The 22,075-nt window shown below is 41.8% G+C and overlaps 1 protein-coding gene across 2 annotated transcripts in view; it reads left to right on the top strand.

The window, feature by feature from the left end:
• The window catches only part of ST18 (ST18 C2H2C-type zinc finger transcription factor), a 98,589-nt gene extending 83,575 nt beyond the window's left edge, over positions 1-15,014 (top strand). For both annotated transcript variants that reach the window (XM_075063015.1, XM_075063016.1), the window contains 7 exons: positions 152-214; positions 310-390; positions 1,575-1,796; positions 3,301-3,389; positions 4,897-5,000; positions 8,066-8,209; positions 12,500-15,014. In XM_075063015.1, the coding sequence (XP_074919116.1) occupies positions 152-214; positions 310-390; positions 1,575-1,796; positions 3,301-3,389; positions 4,897-5,000; positions 8,066-8,209; positions 12,500-12,640 (844 nt within the window). In that variant the 3' untranslated portion in view covers positions 12,641-15,014. The remainder of the gene's footprint in view (positions 1-151; positions 215-309; positions 391-1,574; positions 1,797-3,300; positions 3,390-4,896; positions 5,001-8,065; positions 8,210-12,499) is intronic.
• Positions 15,015-22,075: the final 7,061 nt, after the last annotated feature.

Raw genomic sequence — 22,075 nt, 5'->3', positions numbered from 1 at the left:
AAACATGAAAGCAGTTGGCCTACTGGAAAAAAATATCAGCAAGAGCTGGTTGTTTGTTCAGCAAAAGCTCCACTGCTGTTTCTTCCACTGAAGACAGATTTGTCTGTTCCTTTTTAAAAAGTCATCTCTTTTCCTCTGTGCATTATATTAGGTGTCCCACACCTGGTTGTGATGGCTCTGGTCATGTGACTGGAAATTATGCTTCACATAGAAGGTAAGAATCATTCAATTGTTTAGGAGTGAAGCTGTGGGAAATCATGGAACATGTCAGCGGAACAAAATTGTTTTTGTTTTGTGTACTTCTTTCAGCTTGTCTGGTTGCCCTCGTGCCAGGAAAGGTGGTGTCAAAGTTACTCCTACCAAGGAAGAAAAAGAAGACCCTGAACTTAAGTAAGTGCAGAAGCAAGGGTTTATCAGCCAAAAGGGAGAACAAGATGGTGTCTGGCACATCCCAAGAAATGTGCAAATTATTCTTACACGTACGTGGGTGTATCCTACTGGTAAAGCTAAGATAAAGGATATTTCCACAGTGAAACTGGTGGAACATTTCATTCCGGTCCTATCTGACACAAAGTGTGGCAAAGTTTAGGAAAATTCACAATCTAAAATTCACAACATTTTAGACTGTGGCAAAATCTTGCTATGTTTGCTACAATAAACTGTAGCAGTGATGAAATTTAAGCCTGGATCCAATTAACAAATTCTTGGAAACATTCACCAAAATCTCATGTATCACACTTGGAGACACAAAGGGTGAAATCCATCTCTATGCAGAGAGCTACCATAAATCACACGTTAAGCCCTGAAAATGTGGATTACTGGGATAGAAGTGGTACATAGGCCTTATGCCATCCCTCTTCTGTACAGGGGTAAAATTTCAACCAAGGCAAAAACTGATAACTCTCCACAAGTTCTCTTTATTCCTAACTCGAGTATGTGTTCTGTGAAAATAAATAAATAAACAAGCAGCTGCCAAGGCATGTAGGACCAGTTCATTTACAACAAAGGACTTAGTTATTTCCTGTGCTGTTCTTAGTATTTAGTATTTCAGTTAATGATTGTCTTTCAGACGTCTGGGATGTCATATGAAAGGCCCTAGGCATGTTCTCATTAATGCTGATAGAGCTCATCAGAAATATCAGGTTTCACCTTGGCAAGTATTTGGAATATATTTGGAAAATAACAGTTTTCCACCCGCAGAAAACCACCTTCTGTTTTTTGCCAAAAATTTGAAGAGAGAACAAAAAATGTTGCCTCTTCACAAACCCGTTAAAATGTGATTTTTTCCCCCCTCTGATGACAATTTTTTTCTCTGACATAGTTTTATATGATGTCAATGCTGAAGTGGGTAAGGCATACAGCTGTATTAGAAATGCCTCATCCTGAGATTTGCCAAACACCCCTCATTCCCACTGATATCAGTGGGACATTCGGGTGCTTCTCAGGATCAAGCTCTAATACAGTAGCACAGACAGCATAGTAGCCTCTTAGACTCCTTTTCTTAGATGGTTGTTAGACTATTGTCTTCTGTTCTCTTGAGTAAATATAAGGATTCTTTTGCTGTGTTTCTATAGATGTCCAGTGATAGGCTGTGATGGCCAAGGTCACATATCAGGTAAATACACTTCTCATCGCACTGCTTCTGGTTGTCCTTTGGCTGCCAAGAGACAGAAGGAGAGTCCTCTCAATGGGTCTTCATTATCCTGGAAACTGAACAAACAAGAGCTGCCACACTGTCCTTTGCCAGGCTGCAACGGGCTGGGTCATGTTAATAATGTTTTTGTCACCCACAGAAGGTATAATTTTGTGTTTTCTCTCTTGTTTGTTGTTTTTTCTTGACAATCCACTATAGTGTTGCTTTAAAAAAAATAGAGCTGTAATCTAATTAAATTATGTTGAATTCTTATAAAGAGTTTATATAGCAGTTGAGGTGATAGGAAGCTGAATAACTTGAGAGTCTGCATGAGGTTAAAACTATTTTTAACGTTGCCCACGAGACAATGACTTTCACAGATCTTTCTAGATTTCCTGAGACTGATTACAGGTTTTTGGAACAGGAAGAAGGTAGTTAGACATATATGAAATTACCAGTATTGATTGTGTATCTTCAGCAGGTAATCCAAAATGTTATTGAAATTTCACCACAAGGTTTTGCAAAAGCAACAATTGCATTAATTTTGTTATTACACAAATTGCAAAATTCTTACCAGCCATCCCCATGCATGAGGCCTGTGCTTTCTAGATCCAGCCCTGGAGACATTATGAGGAGAAAAAAAATCTTAAAAATGTTACTAGTTAACATAATTTGTAAGATGATGCATTTTCCCAGTGTAGAGAAGACTGAACAAGTTTCTGGTGGCCTGCTAGCATTGCGACATCCTTCTGGCCAGTAGTCTTCTCAAGACAAAGAAACAGTGGTCTATATTTCAAATCTTAGAAGCCTTCATTGCCCCTTATGTGGATATACCACTTTCATTAGAACTCTTATTTTTCACAAGCTAAGCAAAACCATGACTTTGTCCCACTGGTGCAAAATTTTCCTTCGCTACCAGCTTGACTAGATCAGAATATGAATCCCTCTTCCATTTCTTTAGCATAAGGGTATTTCTTATTGTTTACTTCTAAAGACCCTGCAGTCAATTTTAGCCCTTGAGTGCTAACGGCCTCATATAATTACCAATTGTAAGATCTGAAATAACAAATAGCTCTGAAAGTCATCAAAAAGCAAAGTGACTATATATAATACAATATTTTAAAAAAGCTATTGTAGCCTATAGTATAAATCCAGAAGTATCATCATATTGGTCATATTATGCATCATCAAAATGATACTATAGTTAGGCACAGTGAAAATCTCCATGTCAGTTTTTTTTTTAAAGTTGGTAAAGTCAGCATTTAAAGGGATGCTACTGCCCCCTTTTTTTCTGAAGCATAATTCCTCAATAAACACAGTGGAAAGTTTTGTTTAAAAATTGATGGGACAATATGACCTCAAGATTTCTGTAAATATCACATTCACATAACCTTAGAGTAGCTCCCACTGCTATTTTCATTTGTTTGAAATGTCTGTAAAAATAGTTTGCTTCGAGGCTGAGACTTCGGTGCCAATTTTCAAGCCAGAATTCTTTTTTACAGCGAAAATTGCTCTTTGTGAATTATTTTATTCCCTGTAACAAGGTTATAATGGAGCTGCTGACATGACCTTAGGAATAGAGGTCTGAACACGAGCACTGTAATATTGCTATGAAAGGATTGCTTCCATTTTCACATGGGTCACAGCATTTTTTCTGTCTTTTCTAGCTTGTCAGGGTGTCCTCTGAATGCACAAGCCATAAAAAAGGGCAAAATCTCAGAAGAACTAATGACTATCAAGCTTAAAGCAAGTGGGGGTAAGGAGACATGCAAATGATGGTAACATTTATACAGCTGCTAGGGACCTGATTCTCATTTACCCATTGCCTCTTTACACTACGCTGACCATGTAAAGGGGTCTGAAAATGGGTATAAATGCCTTTAAGTTCTCTTTCTTTAAAAACAATAACAAAATTTCTTCATGGAAGTTACATGTCATTCACATTTCATTTACATCCATGGACTATAACATATGCGGTACACAACTACACAACTAAGTCTGATTCAGATTTGTTTTTTTCCTGTGTTATTCATAAACCAGCAGGAGTTACCTCAGTTAAATAAAGATTTACAAACCCCCAGAGGGATACATGTAAAAAACAGAGTTTATCTACCTCATTCCCATTAACTTCACATTATATTGCTCAGTCTCTGTGCAATACTTTGACAATTCTCCCGTTAAATAGAATGGAACGTCTGTCAAATAGTTATAGGGAACTTGATTCTGTTTCCAGTGGGTAGGGCTCAGGGACAGGATTCAGGAGACTTTGGTGGTATTCTCTACCCTTTGTCCATATTGTCTATTTAAACTATAAGGTCTTCAGGACAGGAACTGTCTCTTACTGTGTGCTTGTAATATGCCCAGCACAATGGGATGTTGAGCTTAGCGGTCTGTAGGTGCTACGGAAATAAAAATAATTACTCTTCAAGCAGAATTAGACCCAGAGTGATACTGAGTGAGGGGAAAATGTTCATCAGTGGGAGTGATGGATGCTCAGTACACCTCAGGTTCAGGCTTTCATTGAGGTTTTGGTGGGTTGTTCTTTTTCAGCTGATAGGCGTGAATAATGAGTGCTGCTTTTTCTCCATGTTGCCTTTTGCCTCTTTTGGCCTCTCTACGATTTCCCTCTCACAGTACTTTAAACCACACTATGTATCACAGCAAACTAAAGCCCTGATCCTTCTCTTATCAGTCAGCCCATACAGAGCTTCTTGCAGGACCAGGGCAGATCTTAAGCTAGTGCCAATAGTCACAGCTCTAGTGAAGCCAATGGAGTTGTGAGGATCTGACCCCGCCCCCCTTGGAGTGGGAAGGAAAGAGGGACTGCTCTTACTTTTCTGCTACATCTAAAAATCTCTACCAAAACCACAACATACCCTGTATTATTTTTTTTAAGGTTGTGTTTTGGATTTTCCTCTCTCAGTGCCCACAGATCCTCTTTCCCTCTCACATCTCTCTCCCTGCTGTGGTTGATTGTTTTACTGAACAGTGGGGAGACCCACTCTGACAGGAAAATACAGTAGGTCAATGAAACTCGAATTACCCTTTGACCCTTGATCTCTCTTCCTGCTTTCAAAGGCACTTCAACACAGGGTGCAGTTTTGACAAACATCATCAGTAAAAACCCATTTAAAGATCCCCAGTTTAATCTGAAAGCCTGTTTTTTCGTGCTACACAGTTCAGTGCACAGGTACCCACAGAATATTACTTCTTTTCACATGTTCACATTTAAACTTGTCTTTGGTCCATTCACCTTTTTGCAGGTATCGAGAGTGATGAGGAAATCAGACACTTGGATGAGGAAATAAAAGAACTGAATGAATCCAATCTTAAAATTGAAGCTGACATGATGAAACTTCAAACCCAGGTATAACAACAAAGCAAACAATTCAGTCAGTTCTAATGTACATATGTAATGTTATTTTTAAGCTTATGTATCCTTTAAAGCATGGTGGCTTTAAACAATTTTTCACAAGCTTTTCCATTTAACAGTGAACGCCTGCATATTAGTATAAAAGACTTGCAGGGTGAAGAAAAGGAACTAAGCATTTGAGGAACTAACCTTAACAAACAAGGAAATCATATTTCCTGTATAAAATGTGCACTTTCTTTTGTTAATCACACACCTGCATATGATATCCTGTGGGCATATTAAGAACCCATGTGCGGAGGCTTCATAATAATATAATATAATGAAGCCATTAGATCACAAGACTGTGACTTATTAACACACTCTAACTACTACTGAAAGTAGATCTTTTATTATTATTATTATTATTATTATTAATATTTACAGTTTTCCCTAGTTCTGTTCACCATATTCAGCTAATGAATATTTTAATTTAAATAGTCTGAATTTTGCCTCTGCACAGTAGATAGCAGAGAGTGGCTGCATTTGCTAACCTGTGCAGTGCATTAGGTAGGGTAGGAGCTATTGCAAAGGCACAGATCTCTTGATATTTTTAAATTTTTTTATTATATGTGAGTTTATGGGGAAAGGTGCTGGTTGCAGGTCCACAGTTCAGGCTGAGCTGAGTATGTAAATACACAGGGTGACATATATACTCACTTCTATTTCACCTGGTGAACTAGGTGAAAGTGAGAACAGAAACTTGCCTCAGAATGTTAGGAGCATTAGGATTCTAGGTGAAACTTCCTGAAGGGTAACAGATCTGAAAAATAAGATTGAATCCAATTTCATCCCAAACAAGTTCAAAATAGTTTATAGTGGCCTCAAATTACAATTGTGTGGTATTTATTATTAGTGAATCACCTGCATTACAGCCTGAAATAGAGACTTGCTGAATTCGCACATCCGCTGCTTGTCTTTGCCCCATCACTTCTTAAACTGGCCTGGCCAACAGTTGCGATTGTATTAAGAAACTCGAGCAGGGATTGTGGTGGTTTATGCTGCTGCTTCCTCAATCCAGGCAGACTAGGAGGAGTCTGCAACTTGGGTTGTGACAATTTTTAAATCAAGGTTGGAAGTTTTCCTAAAGATATACTTCGGTTCAAACAGGAATCATTTAGGGAAATTCACTGACCTGTGTTATATAGAATGGCAGGCTAGATAATCATAATGCCTTCTGGCCCCTGAATCTGAATCTTTGAATTTATGCCATCACAACTCAAGGAGTTAATCTGGCCATCATCAGAGAGAGATTCCAGCAGCAAAAATGAATACAGTGTGCAGAATTCATGAAACCCTCTTATGAATAGTGTGTGCATTTAGATACAAATGGGCCTGATTCTTCATTGCTTTACTCCTTAGGCCAGGGGTGGGCAAACTTTTTGGCCCAAGGGCCACATCTGGTATGGAAATTGTTATGGCAGTCCATGAATGCTCACAAAATTGGGCTCCCACTGGGGGTGCGAGCGTGGGGGCGGCCAAAATGAGAAGTGGATATGAGGATGGGCTCCAGGCTGGGGAGGGTTGGGTGTGGGAGTGAGGGCTCTGGCTGGAGGTGTCGCGTCTCTGGTGGGGCTGGGATGCAGGGGTTGGGGGTGCAAGAGGGTCTTGGCTGGATCGAGGGTTCGGCGAGTCGAGGTGATCAGGACTGGGGCAGGGGGTTGGGGTGCGAGAGGGGATCGGGGTGCAGGCTCCAGGTGGCGCTTACCTAAAGCAGCTCCCAAAAGCAGTGGCATGTTCACCCTCTGGCTTCTATGTGGTGGCACGGCCAGATGTTCTGCACACTGTCCTGTCCACAGGCACCGCCCCTGCAGCTCCCACTGTCCATGGTTCCCAGCCAATGGGAGCTGTGGGGGAAGCACTTGGGGCAGGGGCAGCGTGTGGAGCCCCTTGGTTGCCCTTATGCATTGGAGTTGGAGGTGGGACATGCCACTGCTTCCAGAAACTGCATGGAACAGGGCAAGCCCCCTCTCCTCTCCCCAACGGGAGCTCAAAGGCCAGATTAAAATGTCTGGAGGGCTGGATGTGTCCCTCGGGTTGTAGTTTGCCCACCCCTGCCTTAAGCGATCATTTGCAGTTGTGGTAATGGTACCAATTCAGAATTCTGCAGTCTCACTGGTGGTAGCACTTTCCCCCACTTTGCACAGATATAAATTACTATACAAGATATTGGGCTGTGGAGAATCAGGACCCAGCATCTCTAGCTTCAGCTTTTCAGCACGTTTTTTTCCATGCGAAATTTCACAAATGTGTACATCCCAAGCTCTCTCATTCTTGTTAGTTATTCTGCAGAAAAGGATGTCATTTTGCTAACCTCAGTGTTGCTTCTTCAAAAATTATATTTTCATCTCTCTGTCCAGAGATCGACTGCACAATCATATTTGTTCCATACACAACTTCTCAATTTCCTCCCCGGTATATTTCATTTCTTATTGTCTCCACTCTCTGCCCTATTTCTAATCCCAGTCAGTTCAGAACTCTAACCTCCACCGGGGGGGTGGAGGAGAGGGGGCAGAAAAGTAGCACAAGAGCTAATACCAGTGTTGCAGCTATTATAGTCAGTCAGCAGGGATGCTGTGAGAACAGAAGAGCAATGTAAACATCAGCTTTCTTCTTCCTTCCCCCAACCCTGAGGCCACACTCGCCATTCCCAACTACACAATGACCCTTCCACCTCCCTGGCAGCTTGAGGCTCTCTGGGGTCTCTAATCCATTTCGGAACTCATCTTCCCAACACAATACACGCCTCACTCAGCAGGGCCACTGTCTACAGCTTCATTTAAATAAGTTTTCCTTGCAAAACAACAGCAGAGTTCACTGGTTCAGAATTAATGTGACTTATCTCCTATTATGAGTATCTTGTGGCCGTGTTATGCACGACTCTTATAAAAACATAACTTAGGTTCGGATCTCAATTAATAGCTTTCACAGTCTTGTGCTCCCTCTTCCAAGGGAAACCTTTCATTTCGGGTTCAAACTCAATCATAATGTTGCCAAGGGTCTTGTTGTGTGTGTGATTTTAGATCACATCTATGGAGAGCAATCTGAAAACAATAGAAGAAGAGAACAAACTTATAGAGCAGAACAATGAGAGCCTGCTGAAGGAATTAGCTGGCCTAAGCCAAGCCCTTATCACCAGCCTTGCCGACATTCAGCTTCCACAAATGGTAAGTCTGCAGCTAAAAGCTTTGCCTCTTCTTTGAGAGCATGTGGCCTGGTCTACACTATGCGTTTAAATCAATTTAAACAGCGTTAAATCAATTTAACGCTGTACCCGTCCACACTACAACGCTCTTTATATTGATATAAAGAGCACTTTATATCAATTTCTGTACTCCTCCCAGACGAGAGGAGTAGCGCTAAAATCGATATAAACATATCGGATTAGAGTTAGTGTGGACGGAAATCGACGTTATTGGCCTCTGGGTGGTATCCCACAGTGCACCACTGACCGCTCTGGACAGCAATCTGAACTCGGATGCAGCGGGCAGGTTAAACGGAAAAGCTCGGACTTTTGAATTACATTTCCTGTTGCGCGCGATAGGAGCGCTGATCGCACGCGGTTGCGTATGCAGTCTCAAATCCAAAAAAGCTTCCAGCTGGACCGTACGGGACTGATACTGGATCTGAGCGTATGGGAGACAAATCTGTTTCTATCAAAGCTCCGTTACAGAACATTGGAAATGCCAAATGCGTTCGAAAAAAATCTCCAGGCTACACAGTGCTGCGTGACAAGCGTAACGGGAAGCCAGAACTCAAAGTTGGACGCTCCATGGAGGGAGGGGCCTGAGGACTTCCCAGCTATCCCACAGTTCCCCCAGCAGTCTCTGAAAAGATTTGCATTCTTGGCTGAGCTCCCAATGTCTGTAGTTCCAAACACATGTCTGCTGTTGGTTCAGGAATAGCTCCTCAGTTCTCCCCCCCGCGCCCCCCCCTCACGTGAAAGAAAAGGGAAAAAAATCATTTTCTTGCTTCTTTCAATGTCACCTATGTTACTGATGCTGCTGGTAGACGCGATGCTGCAAGCAGTGAAGAGCAGTATTTGCTCCTCTCCCTCTCTTGGCAGACAGTGCAAGAGGGATGTACTGCCCTCATGAACCCTGATGTGCTCCAATGCTTTTTAACTGAATATGGGGCGCCTGGTTAAAAACAGAATGATTCTGGTCCACTCCCAGTAGATAGACAGAACGGCTAGTAAAGCCGTCTTATCATTAGCAAACTGGGGGCTTAGCTCAATCAGCCCCCTCCCTTTTCCTGTGTAGTATAGAAATAATTCTGTACTGCTGGACTGTCATAGCGCAGCATGCTTGCTCCTCTCCCCCGCACCGCTTAATTGTCCTGCCTGGACTTCATAGCCCCGGGAGGCTGCCTCCCCTCATTTTATCGCACTACAGTCTCTGTTTCTATTCCTGCATTCTTTATAACTTCATGACACAATGGGGGGGGGGACACTGCCACGGTGTAGCCCAGAGTTGGCGGGAGAGGAGAGCAACAGATGGGTTGTTGCAGGGGCACCCCTGTGAATACACACGGAGCAGCTGCTCTATTACATGTCCTCTAGTACACTGTCCTTCTAGCGGACTGACTCTATTTTAGAAACATAAAGGAGGAATTGACTCAGGATCATTCCCAGTTTTGCTTTTGACGCCCCGCGATCTCAGCCAGGACACTCATGATAGCAGCAAAGTACAGAGGGGAGATAACCGTCATTCTCATGCCATTACTCCGCGCAGTAGATGGTACAGAACAAATGTAACCATCTCTGCTACATGCAAAAAAGCACATGAATGCTCTGTGGTAGCACTGATATTTGCCTCTGTCCGCGGCATCCAGTACACATACTGTGCCGGTAAAAAAAAAACTGAACGGGCTCCTTGGTTGCCGTGTACGGCCTCTCAGGGTGCAATCCAGGGAAAACGGCGCGAAAGATTGTCAGCTGTTGTTTTCGTGAAGGAAGGAATGACTGACGACATTACAGAACCACCCGCGACAATGATTCAACCCAGAATTCCAAGGGGCGGGGGAGACTGCGGGAACTATGGGATAGCTACGGAATAGCTACCCACAATGCAACGCTTCAGAAATCGACGCTAGCCTCAGACCAAGGACGCACAACGCCGAATTACTGTGCCTAGTGTGGCTGCATGAAATCGAATTTATAATATCAGTTTTATGAAACCGATTTTAGCTAATTCGATATTATCGCTTAGTGTAGACGTGGCCCCATGTGTCTACATGTTTGGCCAGAATGGTCACTCAGTGCATCACTGATGTGGGTTCCCTTCCAGCTCACATGGGACTGCCTTCCAGGGTTTAATCAATTTCCCCACACTTCATTACTCTCCCTCTACACGAGCATGATGCAGTACATGCATAAAGTTTGGAATATTACTACCTCCAATGTTTTAAATATTGAGAGGTAGTGGAGCCCAAACTCTGACCTGGTATAAGAGGATGCAAAGCAAATATTTGATGCAAGGCAAGTATTTTACGCTAGTCCCAACCTGAAGGAGTGTCCCTGTCCCATCCAGGGTTAAGCTAAGTCCTCAGATGTGGGAAAGTGTCCTGGACTTCAAGGCACTGCAGTAACATGGGGCAATCTTCATCCATGCAAGAATAAATCTTTGCATCACTTTCCTAAGGCCCCTCTATATAAGATTCAGGGTGGCTGGTGTGTAGTCTCATTCAAAACAGAACCATGCCAAAGGCCAAGTGGGAGGAGCCATATTCACATACTGCCCATGCTTCACCCTCCAGGAATAGAATCCCATTCCTTGTAAAACATTAGTTTATTTAAAGTCAAACTATACTGCATGTCTCTGGAATTGGTAATGCAATATGGGTACCCTTAAGGATGGAACCTTGCATTTCTGGGTAATTCAGGTTGGAAGTAACTGTAGTTGATACTCTGATGTCCTTTCAGTATCTTATGTGCAATGAGTTTGATTTTCACGTTCTAATTTTTCCCTGATGTAGGGAAGAATCTTTTGATGGCTCTGTGTTCTGGACCCCAGACATAAAGAGTGTTCCATGAGATCCCTGTTTACTGCACTTCAGGAATCCCAGACTCATAGGAGGATCCCTAAGGGACTGCCCTAGTTTACAGCAGCCTATAGGTTGCTCTAAGCTATGCCAGGTGCTGGTTCAGTCTTGGTCAGGCTGAGGATCAGGGAAGCAAAAATCTACCTTTCCCCATCCTCCCAACCATGTCCATCACCAAGTGCAGCACAGCCAGCTCCAAGAATCTGGTTGTGGGTTTTGATCTACACTAGAAAATTTTGTATTCATTTTCCCACCATGACGAAAGCAGTGGTATAACTCCTATTGTAGACAGGGCTCAGACATCTTCACACTTCATGACAATGGAACCATCCAACAGCATGGACAGCACCATTTCATGATAATCTTCTCTCAGTAGATTTTCATGATGCAATGTTGTGTATGTCTGAATTCCAGCTAAATTAGCTCTTAGCACCAATACTACTGCACCAGTACCGGAAAAGAATCACAACATAGTCTAGGATAGAGTAGGCCTTCATCTGGGTCCTGTGAAGCAATGAGTGTCTCCTGTAAGGTGAGGAGCACTCTCAGCTCCTGCTACAGTTAAGATGAGGGTCTAGAGTCTTATTCAATTGGATCTCTGACAGCACTCATCGAGTCCTATATTCATTTTACTGTAGAGTCATAATGTTGCAAACATGTGAGGAGTTTACTGATTCTGCCCTGTAATTTGCCTGGGAGTTGGCCAACTCCCTTCACTGAAGATAATAAAAGCTTGGTTTGAGGCCCTGTTTCAGGAAGTGCTTAATACTCCTACTGAAGTAAGTGGAACCCACTCACTTGGTTCATGTTAGGCACCTGGTTAAGTACTTGCTGAACCAGGGCATTAAGGATTTGGCTCAGTATGCATGTGCATTCTCTTTCTACCTGTCTTCCTTTGCGCTCTCCGCACCCAGACGCTCCCCATTTTGTTCTAAAACCCAGATTGTCCATTTTGCTTAGAAGGTTTTACCCCATTTCATCCCCACCCACCACTGTCGTACTTTGTTCTGTAACTGCCTCTGATGCTAAGAACAGTGTATGCCCATTAAGATCCAAATCCTCCTCTCTTTATTTACACACAGTCCCACTGTGCTCCGAGGCAGTACATGCTTGAGTAAGGCACACAGAATTTGGCCAGAATTAAAGAGCAGGGCACACCTAAGACAAATGCCTCATACTCCCTTCTTAGAGGGTGAGCATGTAGTTCCCACAACAAATTAAACTCCCTTCACCTCCAACAAACCCATCAGTAACTTGGATGCCTGCCATGCATCTGACCTCAGCTCTCCCCAGTCGCTTTCTGACAGGACCGACATATTGTCACTTTGCATGTTGTCTGTTAACATTCTTTTTGGGGGGCGGAGGCCTTAATTTTGGCTCCTGGAATTGGTATAATATGTTTTGTTTTCATTTAGGGGCCAATCAGTGAGCAGAACTTCGAAGCATATGTAAATAGACTCACAGACATGTACAGCAATCTGGAACGGGACTATTCCCCGGAATGCAAAGCTCTGCTGGAAAGTATCAAACAGGCAGTGAAGGGCATCCATGTGTAGGATGTGAAGGCTGCTGGGCAACAGAAATTACTTAACAGCAGTAAACTCCAGATGGATCTGTTAGGATTTCATGTACTGCTAAGGCGTGTAGGTTGCCGTGCTGCATTTACAATTGCAACATTGCACTAATTTTCCCAGCTGACATAAAAAGGAAGGAAAACACAACAGACTATTTGTATTAACAGCAATGCACTCAATTAATATATTGTATTTATTTCAGTACAATTCCTTTTTTTCCTTCTTTTGCACTCAGTTTTTGTAAAGTGAATGTAAAAAGTGTGTGCAACTATTTTTTATATTTTTATTTATTTCTAATCAAACAGTTGTGTTTTTTTTATCTTTTAACAGCATTTTTGCGGCCTGCCATATTTTTACAAATGTGTTTATTAATTTATTTGCCAGTGGGATTTTAAATAGACTGAAAGTTATACTGTAAATTAAATATCTTGCTGGGTTTGTACAGGAAGAAAAAAAATACTATGAAAGTAACAAATGACCGAACTGTTGTTCTAGTTTTATTTTCATCACATACTGCTTTTTTATAATGGCTTTGTATCGGAAATGGGTTTGCAGTAACGTAAGATGTGAGGAAGCAAGGAATGAAAAGATAAATGGCTCCCACTAGTGGGGAACCTGCGCTCTAAAAAGCACAGTTTGCTGGAACACAGTGTGTTGAAGAATTGTTAGCAATAATGAAATATAGCAATCAGCAAAGCATTTGACTTGGCTGTGTGTTTTAGCCTACGCAAACAATTATTTAAAATGTTTCAGAAGAACTTCAGAATTATTTTAACAATGCAGTTTTTTTCCCAAGTTAGTTCAGAGAGAAAAACTAATCATCCCTAAACAAGAGAAATGATTTGATGCAACTGGTACTTTTTTAGTACAATATGTTGTTACATTAGACAAGTGACCAATATGAATATGCATTTGTATTTGCAAAATACAAAAGCATCCAAACTGAAGATTTTGTACATACCAGTTAATCCAACAAATCTCCCCTGAAATGGCATTTATCATACCAGTTGGAACTGAGAGAAGCTTAGAAGGCAGCAACCTGGAGAAAAATAATACTCCAGTCTCACTGTAATTGGTTTTCTCTTAATCTGAACTGTAGCAATGCACTGGTTGGTTTTAACCCCTCCTTATACACAAAGACAATGTTGGTATTGAATCAGTTACCAGTCTTTTGGTAGGGTGCCAACTGCTACAGTACATACGGACACACACAGACGCACACATGTACAAAGGTACTTGGCTGTGCATCTGTATTCAGTTAGCCTGGGTTTTGAATTTCTGAATCCATCAAAGGTTAGTAGTTGCTATAACAGAGGCAATGTCTATTTCAGGGATTGTAAGTAATTAAGCACTATTTCAAAAGTTTTTTTTATATTTATTTTTTTTAAAAGAAAAGGTGTAAACAACCAGCTAAACTGCCTTTTTTGTATGCACACACCCCTCATGTGCATATGTGCCTCAGTGTAAATGTATACATGACTCTAGCGTGTGTTTAATTTTTCTGTGCTACAATGAAAGTGTTTATTTTTATTAGCCTCATTTATATTTAGACTGAATATGATGGCATTCATAGGCTTGACATAAACAAATATATTATTACTATTCCTGCACAAAATGTAATATTCAAAGGTGATTCAACTCATGCACTGTGGTCACTGTTCTGCATTAGGTGGGGCTTGCTTTTCATTTGAGGGTTGGTTTAACCCTCTAATCTTAGACGGAAGAAGATGTATGTTCTTAGAAGCTGTGTTTATTTTTAAATCAATTTTTCAAAAGCTACCATATGTGCTGTCTAATATAAATAGAAGGACACCAAACAAAAATTTGCTATTAAAGTTATTGTACTTGCTAAAAACAGACATTTGCTATACTTGTTAAATGCATACGAAATAAGTTCACTCATTACAAAGACTAAAATGTAATTAACTACATATTTTAACAAATTTGTTATATATTTTATTTAATTTACCTTTTAAAAAAATCTCTTGCCAACCTATATATTTATTACTATGATTTACGATGGCTTCAGGTTAATTTGTCTGTGTTTGGATTGTTTGCTCAGGATGTTTTATGAAGTATGTTCGTATTTATTTGCTTCCTTTGTACTTGATGTGTTTTGTAATGTACACTGATTTTTTTTCTTTTTTCTTTTTTTTTCTTCTGTGTGTTAAACTGCATTGATGAGCTATACTGTAAATTAGACCTTTTGTAAAAAGCAATGATGTATGCATTTTTTAATTTGAAGTAGTTTGTATACTGTTTCTTCATACAATTAATATTTCTTACATCAAAGCAACAAAACTGTGTTCTGTGCTGTACATTTGGTGTATGGTAGGAAATAAAATTGATAATGAAACATTGCTGCAAGTTTTGGGGAGAGGTGTTAAGCCTTCAGATGACAATCTGTGTTGCACATTCTTAGCAGCACCTGGCACTATACAATGTGTCAGATGTTTTGCTTGTTTTGTGTACAAAATGTGTCATCCCTGTAAGTAAATTTATGGTATAAATATTTTAATTAGTGTTTTATGTTGTCAGATGGAAGTAAGAAAAAAATGGAGATACTTAAGTGATCCTTTTCATTACCCAAGGAAAAGAAATCAAGAAAATAATTACTACATTTAAACATTATTTAATGCACCATGCATTCTTTTCTTGGCAGTTTCAGACTCTACACTAGCAAAGGGAAGGATATGGGCTGACCTGTACCAGCTGCTAAATGGTATTTAAACATAAATACCATTGTAAAGTTTGTAACAGTTAGGAGCCACCTACCATTTCAGTGCAATTTTTTGCTGAGATTTGCAGTGATTAGACATTGCACAAATGAAGAATCTGCTGGTTTTAGAAAAGATATTTCCAGTTTCTAACTGATTCTGTGTTCCATTGTCAATTGAAGTGGAAACAGGATAATTTAGTTTTGTTAGTAGAAAATATTTTGCTATCTTTAATGTACATGTCCATTCTTAGACTCCAATCTTATGTGGCTAAATTGAGAATGACTTTAAAAGAAATGTGAAACTGGAAGGGCTAAAGCTAGGGAAGATGGTGGAGTAGAATTGATGTAGATGTAGATGACTCAAATGCTGGAAAAACAAACATGTCCAGAGTTGGAAGAAGAGATAGGCCCAAGATGTAAAATTTGGATCCACATGTGAATTTTGGACACTCCCGACATCTGGAAGTGTTTGAAGCTGGGGTTTTGGTACAGCTCATTATAGATAGAAAAATTCTGATCCATATCTAGGGTTGCCAGGCATCTGATTATCGACCAGAATGCTTGGTCAAATAGGTCAGCACAGATCAGCAGGCTGTTAAAAGTCCAGTTGGCCACAGCGGGTCAGGCACGCTCCATGTGGCTCGCAAGAAGCAGCCAGCATGCCCCTCCAGCTCCTACACAGAGTAGTGGCCAGGAGACTCCATGCACTGCCCCAACCTGCAGGCGCCACCCTGAGCATCAACTCTGCAGCTTCCATTGGCCAGGAACCACAGCCAATGGAGGCAGCACCTGCAGGCAGGGGCGGCGTGCAGAGCTCCCTGGCCACCCCTCCACTTAGGAGCCAGAGGGACATGCCGCTGTTTCCCTGGAGCCACGAGGACTTCCTCCGTCACCGGGAAATACCAGGGCTGCCTGAAATTAGCACCACCTGGACCCCATATCCTAAATTCCCTCCTGTGCCTGAGCCCTGAACTCCATCACACACTCCATGCCCCTCATCCCCCAGCCTGGAACCCTTTCCTGTGCCTCAAACCCTTCATCCCCAGGCCCACGCCAGAGCCTGCACCACCAGCTGGAGCCCTCATCCCCCTGCCACACCCCAATCCCCTGCCCCCACCTGGATCCCCCTCCTGCACTCTGAATCCCTCATTTCTCTTCTCACCCTGGAGCCCATACCCCCAGTCAGAGCCCTCACCTCCTCCCACACCCCCACCCCCTGCCCCACCCCATTGAAAATGAGCAAGTGAGTGAGGGTGACGGAGGGCAAGTGACAAAGGGAGGGGGGATGGAGTGAGTGGGAGCAGGGCCTCAGAGAAGAGGGGGGTCCCTGAGGAAGGAGCAGGGCAAGGGTGTTTGGTTTTCTGCAATTTTAGAAAGTTGACAACCTTATCCATATCAGGCTCCCGCCACACAGCTTGGGAAGGCAGATGCCTGTCCTTCCCTGTTTCTGAATCACTCTGGGGTTTAGGTGGAAGATAGGTGTCCAGATGCATAGTGTGAGGCATCAGTGCACATGCTCATGTGGGGAGATAGGTGCCCAAGAGCGTAAAGTGAGGCTGAACTGCACATGTCCAAAAGCAAAAACTTAGGCATCAAGTTTAACTGTCTATAGCAGTGGTGGGCAACTTGTGGCCCGCGGGCTGCACGCAGCCCAATAGGGTAAGCCGCTGGCAGGCTGCAAGACAGTTTGTTTACATTGACTGTCCAAAGGCATGGCCGCCCACAGCTCCCAGTGGGCGCGGTTCACCATTCCTGGCCAATGGGAGCTGAGGAAAGCAGTGGTCAGCATGTCCCTGCAACTTGCGCCACTTCCCGCAGCTCCCATTGGCTGGGAATGGCAAACCACAGCCATTGGGAGCTGTGGATTACCGCAGGATGCCTGTGCGCTGCAAGTTGCCCACCACTGGTCTATAGGGTGAGGCAGCAGGTGTGCAGAAATTTTGTGGATTGCAGCAGTGCCTAAAAACAAGCTTTAGGCCCCTGAAAACAGGACTTTGGCACCCTAGTAACTCTGTGGATCATACCCACTGTCTTTAATATATACTAAGCTAGTTAGAGTTAGAGTTTAGGCAACTCCTTAAAATCACACTTTAAATATGGGGCTCTGAACGTGGCCCCATATCCCCTGACTTCCAGTTCTGGTTAAATCACTAAATCATGCTGCACTTGCAAATTCTAGCCCAAGGGAGTTCATTATTATTTGTGTTAAATCAGCTTACTAGTTCAATGTACCGTAGAGCTACCAGCATAGTCGCTGAAAGTAAATGTTCAGTTAGGACCACCTCCAGCTCGCTTCTCAGATGAATGGGATTACTCACCTAAGACAGCAAGATCTGGTCTTTAATTAATAATGTAAGCAAGACCCTGACACTCATGTTAATATTTATTTAAAACAATTAAGGTTGATTCCTCTTCTGGAAGGTCTCATCTATACATATGTATGGAGAGGTAGGCATGGAATGTCTATGACAGTCCGTGACCCTGTAGAAGCTTTTCTGTGAGTGCACCACTTGCATCAAATCACAGAAATGAGAAAGTGGCAGGGACAGGCAAATGACTGAGCTCCATAGTATCATCTGATCCTCCCACGCACATGGTGCTCTCCAGTGCATGATAAAGCTGACATCATCTTGTGTGGTATAGATAACTGGCCCTGTCATAAACAGATAGCTAAGGGTTAATGTCTCTTTTACCTGTAAAGGGTTAAGAAGCTCAGTGAACCTGGCTGACACCTGACCAGAGGACCAATGGGGGGACAAGATACTTTCAAATCTTGGTGGAGGGAAGTCTTTGTTTGTGCTGTTTGTTTTGTTCTTTGTTTTCTCTTGGGGCTAAGAGGGGCCAGACGTGCAACCAGATGTTTCTCCAATCTGTCTGAAACAGTCTCTCATGTTCAAAATAGTAAGTACTAGCTAAAAAAGGCAGATTAGGCTTATGTTTGTTTTCTTAACTTGCAAATGTGTATTTTGCTAGAAGGATATGTTACCTCTGTTTGCTGTAACTTGTATCCTAGGCTAGGGGGAAGGGAGTCTCTCTAGTCTATATAAGCTGAAGACCCTGTAAACATTTTCCATCTTGATTTTACAGAGATAATTTTTACTTTTCTTTCTTTAATTAAAAGCTTTCTTTTTTTAGAACCTGATTGATTTTTTCCCCCTTGTTTAAGACCCAAGGGAATTGGGTCTGAACTCACCAGGGAGTGGTGGGGGGAAAAGTCGGGGGGGGAAGGTTAATTTCCTCTCTGGTTTTAGATCCAAGGAGTTTCGTTCACAGTAATGTCTCAGGTAACCCAGGGAGGGGAAAGTCTGGGAGGGGGAAAGGAGGGGGAATGGTTTATTTCTCCTTGTTTTAAGACCCCAGGGGGTTGGGTCTTGGGTTTCCCAGGGAACGTTTTGGGGGACAGGGAGTATACCAGACACTGGAATTTCTGGTTGGTGGCAGCGCTATCAGATTTAAGCTAGGAATTAAGCTTAGAAGGCTACATGCAGGTCCCCACTTTTAGGACGCTAAAGTTCAAAGTGGGAATAATACCTTGACAGGTCCCAAAATTGTGGGTTTGGGGCAGCAGCCACAAGAAGACATACCCTCTCTAGCGCTTACAGTCTTCTGAAATTAGTGAGTAGGAAATCAAACACACTTTTCCCAGTGGCTTTTGGTAGAAAATGTTAAATGGTATGTGAAATGGTTAAATTGTTGTTACATAAAGACTGTTACAGGATAGGTTTTTAACTAGCCACTGAAATTATTGCTTTTATGTCCAGCATTGAAATTAGTGTCTTCCACAACAGAGGCTGAATTATGTAAACAAGCCCAGGTAAATTATTTTTAATCTAACACAAAAAAGGCCTTCTGTCTGAAACAACCTCTAAAACATTTCCAGTCTGCTATTGCTAGCACATTTAATAAATCATTCTGAGGCAAAACGGATGATAAAACCTGTATGTGTATGTGGTTTAAACCACTATTTGTCTTTGTTTAAAATCTTATTCAGTGTTTTAAATTCTAATTACCCAGGGACTTCTGCTGTGCTAAAAGTTTGCCTTAAAGTAAGTAAGAGAGAGAGAGAGAGAGAGAGAGAGAGAGAGTGTGTGTGTGTGTGTGTGTGTGTGTGTGTGTGTGTGTATAAAAAAGCTTATTCGTCCACAAGCCCTCATTCAGCAAAGCATTTATGTATGTGCTTAAGTCCCAATAACTTCTGTGGGACTTAAGCATGAGCTTAAATGCTTTATTGAATTGGAGCTTCAAATACCAGAGAGGAGAAACGGGAACAAGACCAGCCAAACTCTGATATACACAAGCTGATAAATCCATGAAAACAAATTGGCATCTTAACTGGCAGAGACAAAGGTCCTCAAGCCTAATGTGTAGCAATCCGACTCTGTTCTCTACTGCAATTATTTTTATATTTAGCAATTAAGTGGGAATAAATCACCTTTTCTTCCATGCTGTATTGCTCTATCTCTGTAATTACAATATGCACATTTCCAGTAATCCTCAAACTTTACCTTTACTATGGTGCGAACACTTTTGCTAGATACACTTCCATCCCCCAGTCTTATAGCCTCTGACTATGTGAAGTGATAAGATGATGCAATGGTATGGTGAACGTAAGCTTCTTTGTGGGCTAATGTACTGTCGTTTAAAATATTATTCAGTGTTGTAAATTCTAATTACCTTGGGACTTCTGCTGTGCTGAAAGTTCGCCTTATAATTTATGTAGATGTATTACTCCGACTTTAGTGGACAATCTCCTTTGTTCATCTGGCGTAGAATAGTGCTGGGGTGATGGATCTGCATGCATCTTTCATGTAATGTAGGACAGTGACCTAGTTTCACTACCTTTCAACATCTCATTTTGGTTTGTTTTTCTTTTGCCTCTTCTGTTCTAGCCATTCTTAGTCAGCCAAGCTTATGCATAATTTCGTTAAGGATTAGCCTGATTTCTTATCTGACTTAGCGATACATATTTCTTGTTCAAATGCTTTTCATTGTTAAAGGATTTTAATGTGGGATACTGCCCAAGTATTTGGGAGGATTTTTTCAGCTATTGTATAATTCTGTTTGCGTTACTATTATTTTACGTCTTTGTTATTATTGGTCAAGACTTTCAAATGAAACTAGTGATTTTGAATGCCCAGCTTGAGACATCTTAAAAGGGCCTGATTTACAGAAGATGATGGCTCCATTTTTTCTCAAAATCATGGCCTTTTGACATATCTCTCAAGCTGGACACCGAATGTTACTACTTATGTTATGATCATTATTTTACTATAATTTATTTGTATTAAAATAGCAGCCAGTGACCCCCGCCTCGTTGGGCCTCATTGTTCTGGGTGCAGTATAAACATGCAATAAAAGACAATCTAACTCCCTGAATGCCCCAAACTTAAATCAATGGCCGGACAAACATGTCTGTTACTGTTAAGAAATCTTTTTACTACTGATGAACAAACTGGTAAAGCCAGAATAAGAATCAGCCTAAATCCAACCTCAAACTTTCTATTAAATTGAAGATGTGGATAAGTTCAGACAAAGGAAAGTCTCTCCCCACCACAGGAACTAAGCCCACTCATGCCTATCTTCTCTTTGTTGCTAAAGTAGGAGCAATGGCTCAAAATATGAGACCCCTGGTTTCCTGTAATCAGACTCTCACAAACTCTGACATACTCTCGTTTGCCCTAAAACAAGAAGCTCCACAGAGTGCAAAACTTGGACTTAGAAGCAGAAGAGAGGCTGATGTCAAGCATTCTGACTTTAACTGGAGCAGAGGAGGAGTTTAGAGCTTTAGTATTGTGAGTAGTCCACTTGTGTTCCTCCTGTAGGGTGGCCGTGTTCCTTAATGAACAGAGTATTAGACTCAGGAGCCTATTCCTAGCTTGGCCACTGGCCTTCTGGCTGATCTTGGGCATGTCAGTTCACCTCAGTTTCCCCATCTGTAATGCACCTGGAGGACTACTGATAAGCAAAGTAATTATTATACTATTAAAGTAGTAGTACTGAGATAGATGGGACTACCAATAGAAGTGTTATGCTCATTAGGAAGCATTTGCAGGATGGCCACCTTGCTTCACCTATTCTGATAAAATGTAAATCTTTAGCTTTTGGTAGCACTGAATACTATGGAACATTATGTGCAGGAATGATCCCTATGTGGTTCCTTTCTTCAGCATCCTCAGGACTGTGTCCATTTTACTCTTGATAGGTACTACAGAAATCCCCACAGCTCTGGTATAGAATTGAAGCCCATGGTTATCAGCACCTACATGCTTCCCGATGCTGGGTTATTTTATGCTGATATCATGGTTCTCATTTTACTCCTGTGATGCCTGGATTGAATCATTTCCTCCAGCAATATTGTCCAGTTAATGCTATTAGTTGATACAACAGAAGTTTTAGAAACTCAGTGACTCACAACTTTTTAAAAACAAATGAGAAGGTGTTGCCTTGTGGCCCTTTTACCTTTTGGGTATTTGAGTTTATGGCTAAGGGCCTTTATTGATGAAAATTTTTCATCTTCAGTAGAGATTAAAATTTGGGAACCTGAGAATTGCCAGGCTGGCTCAAACCAGTGGGCCATCAAGTCCAGTATCATACCTCCAACAGTGGCCAGATGCTTCAAACGAAAATGCCAGAAATCCTGCAGTAGACAGTTATGTGATATTCCATCTACAGGGAAAGTTGCCTCCTATCTCCCCATC

The sequence above is a fragment of the Chelonoidis abingdonii genome, chromosome 2 (assembly GCF_003597395.2).
Source record: "Chelonoidis abingdonii isolate Lonesome George chromosome 2, CheloAbing_2.0, whole genome shotgun sequence".
Taxonomy (NCBI): Eukaryota; Metazoa; Chordata; order Testudines; family Testudinidae; genus Chelonoidis; species Chelonoidis abingdonii.
Note: the sequence above shows the minus strand (reverse complement) of the source record. Positions and strands in the feature narration are given on the sequence as shown.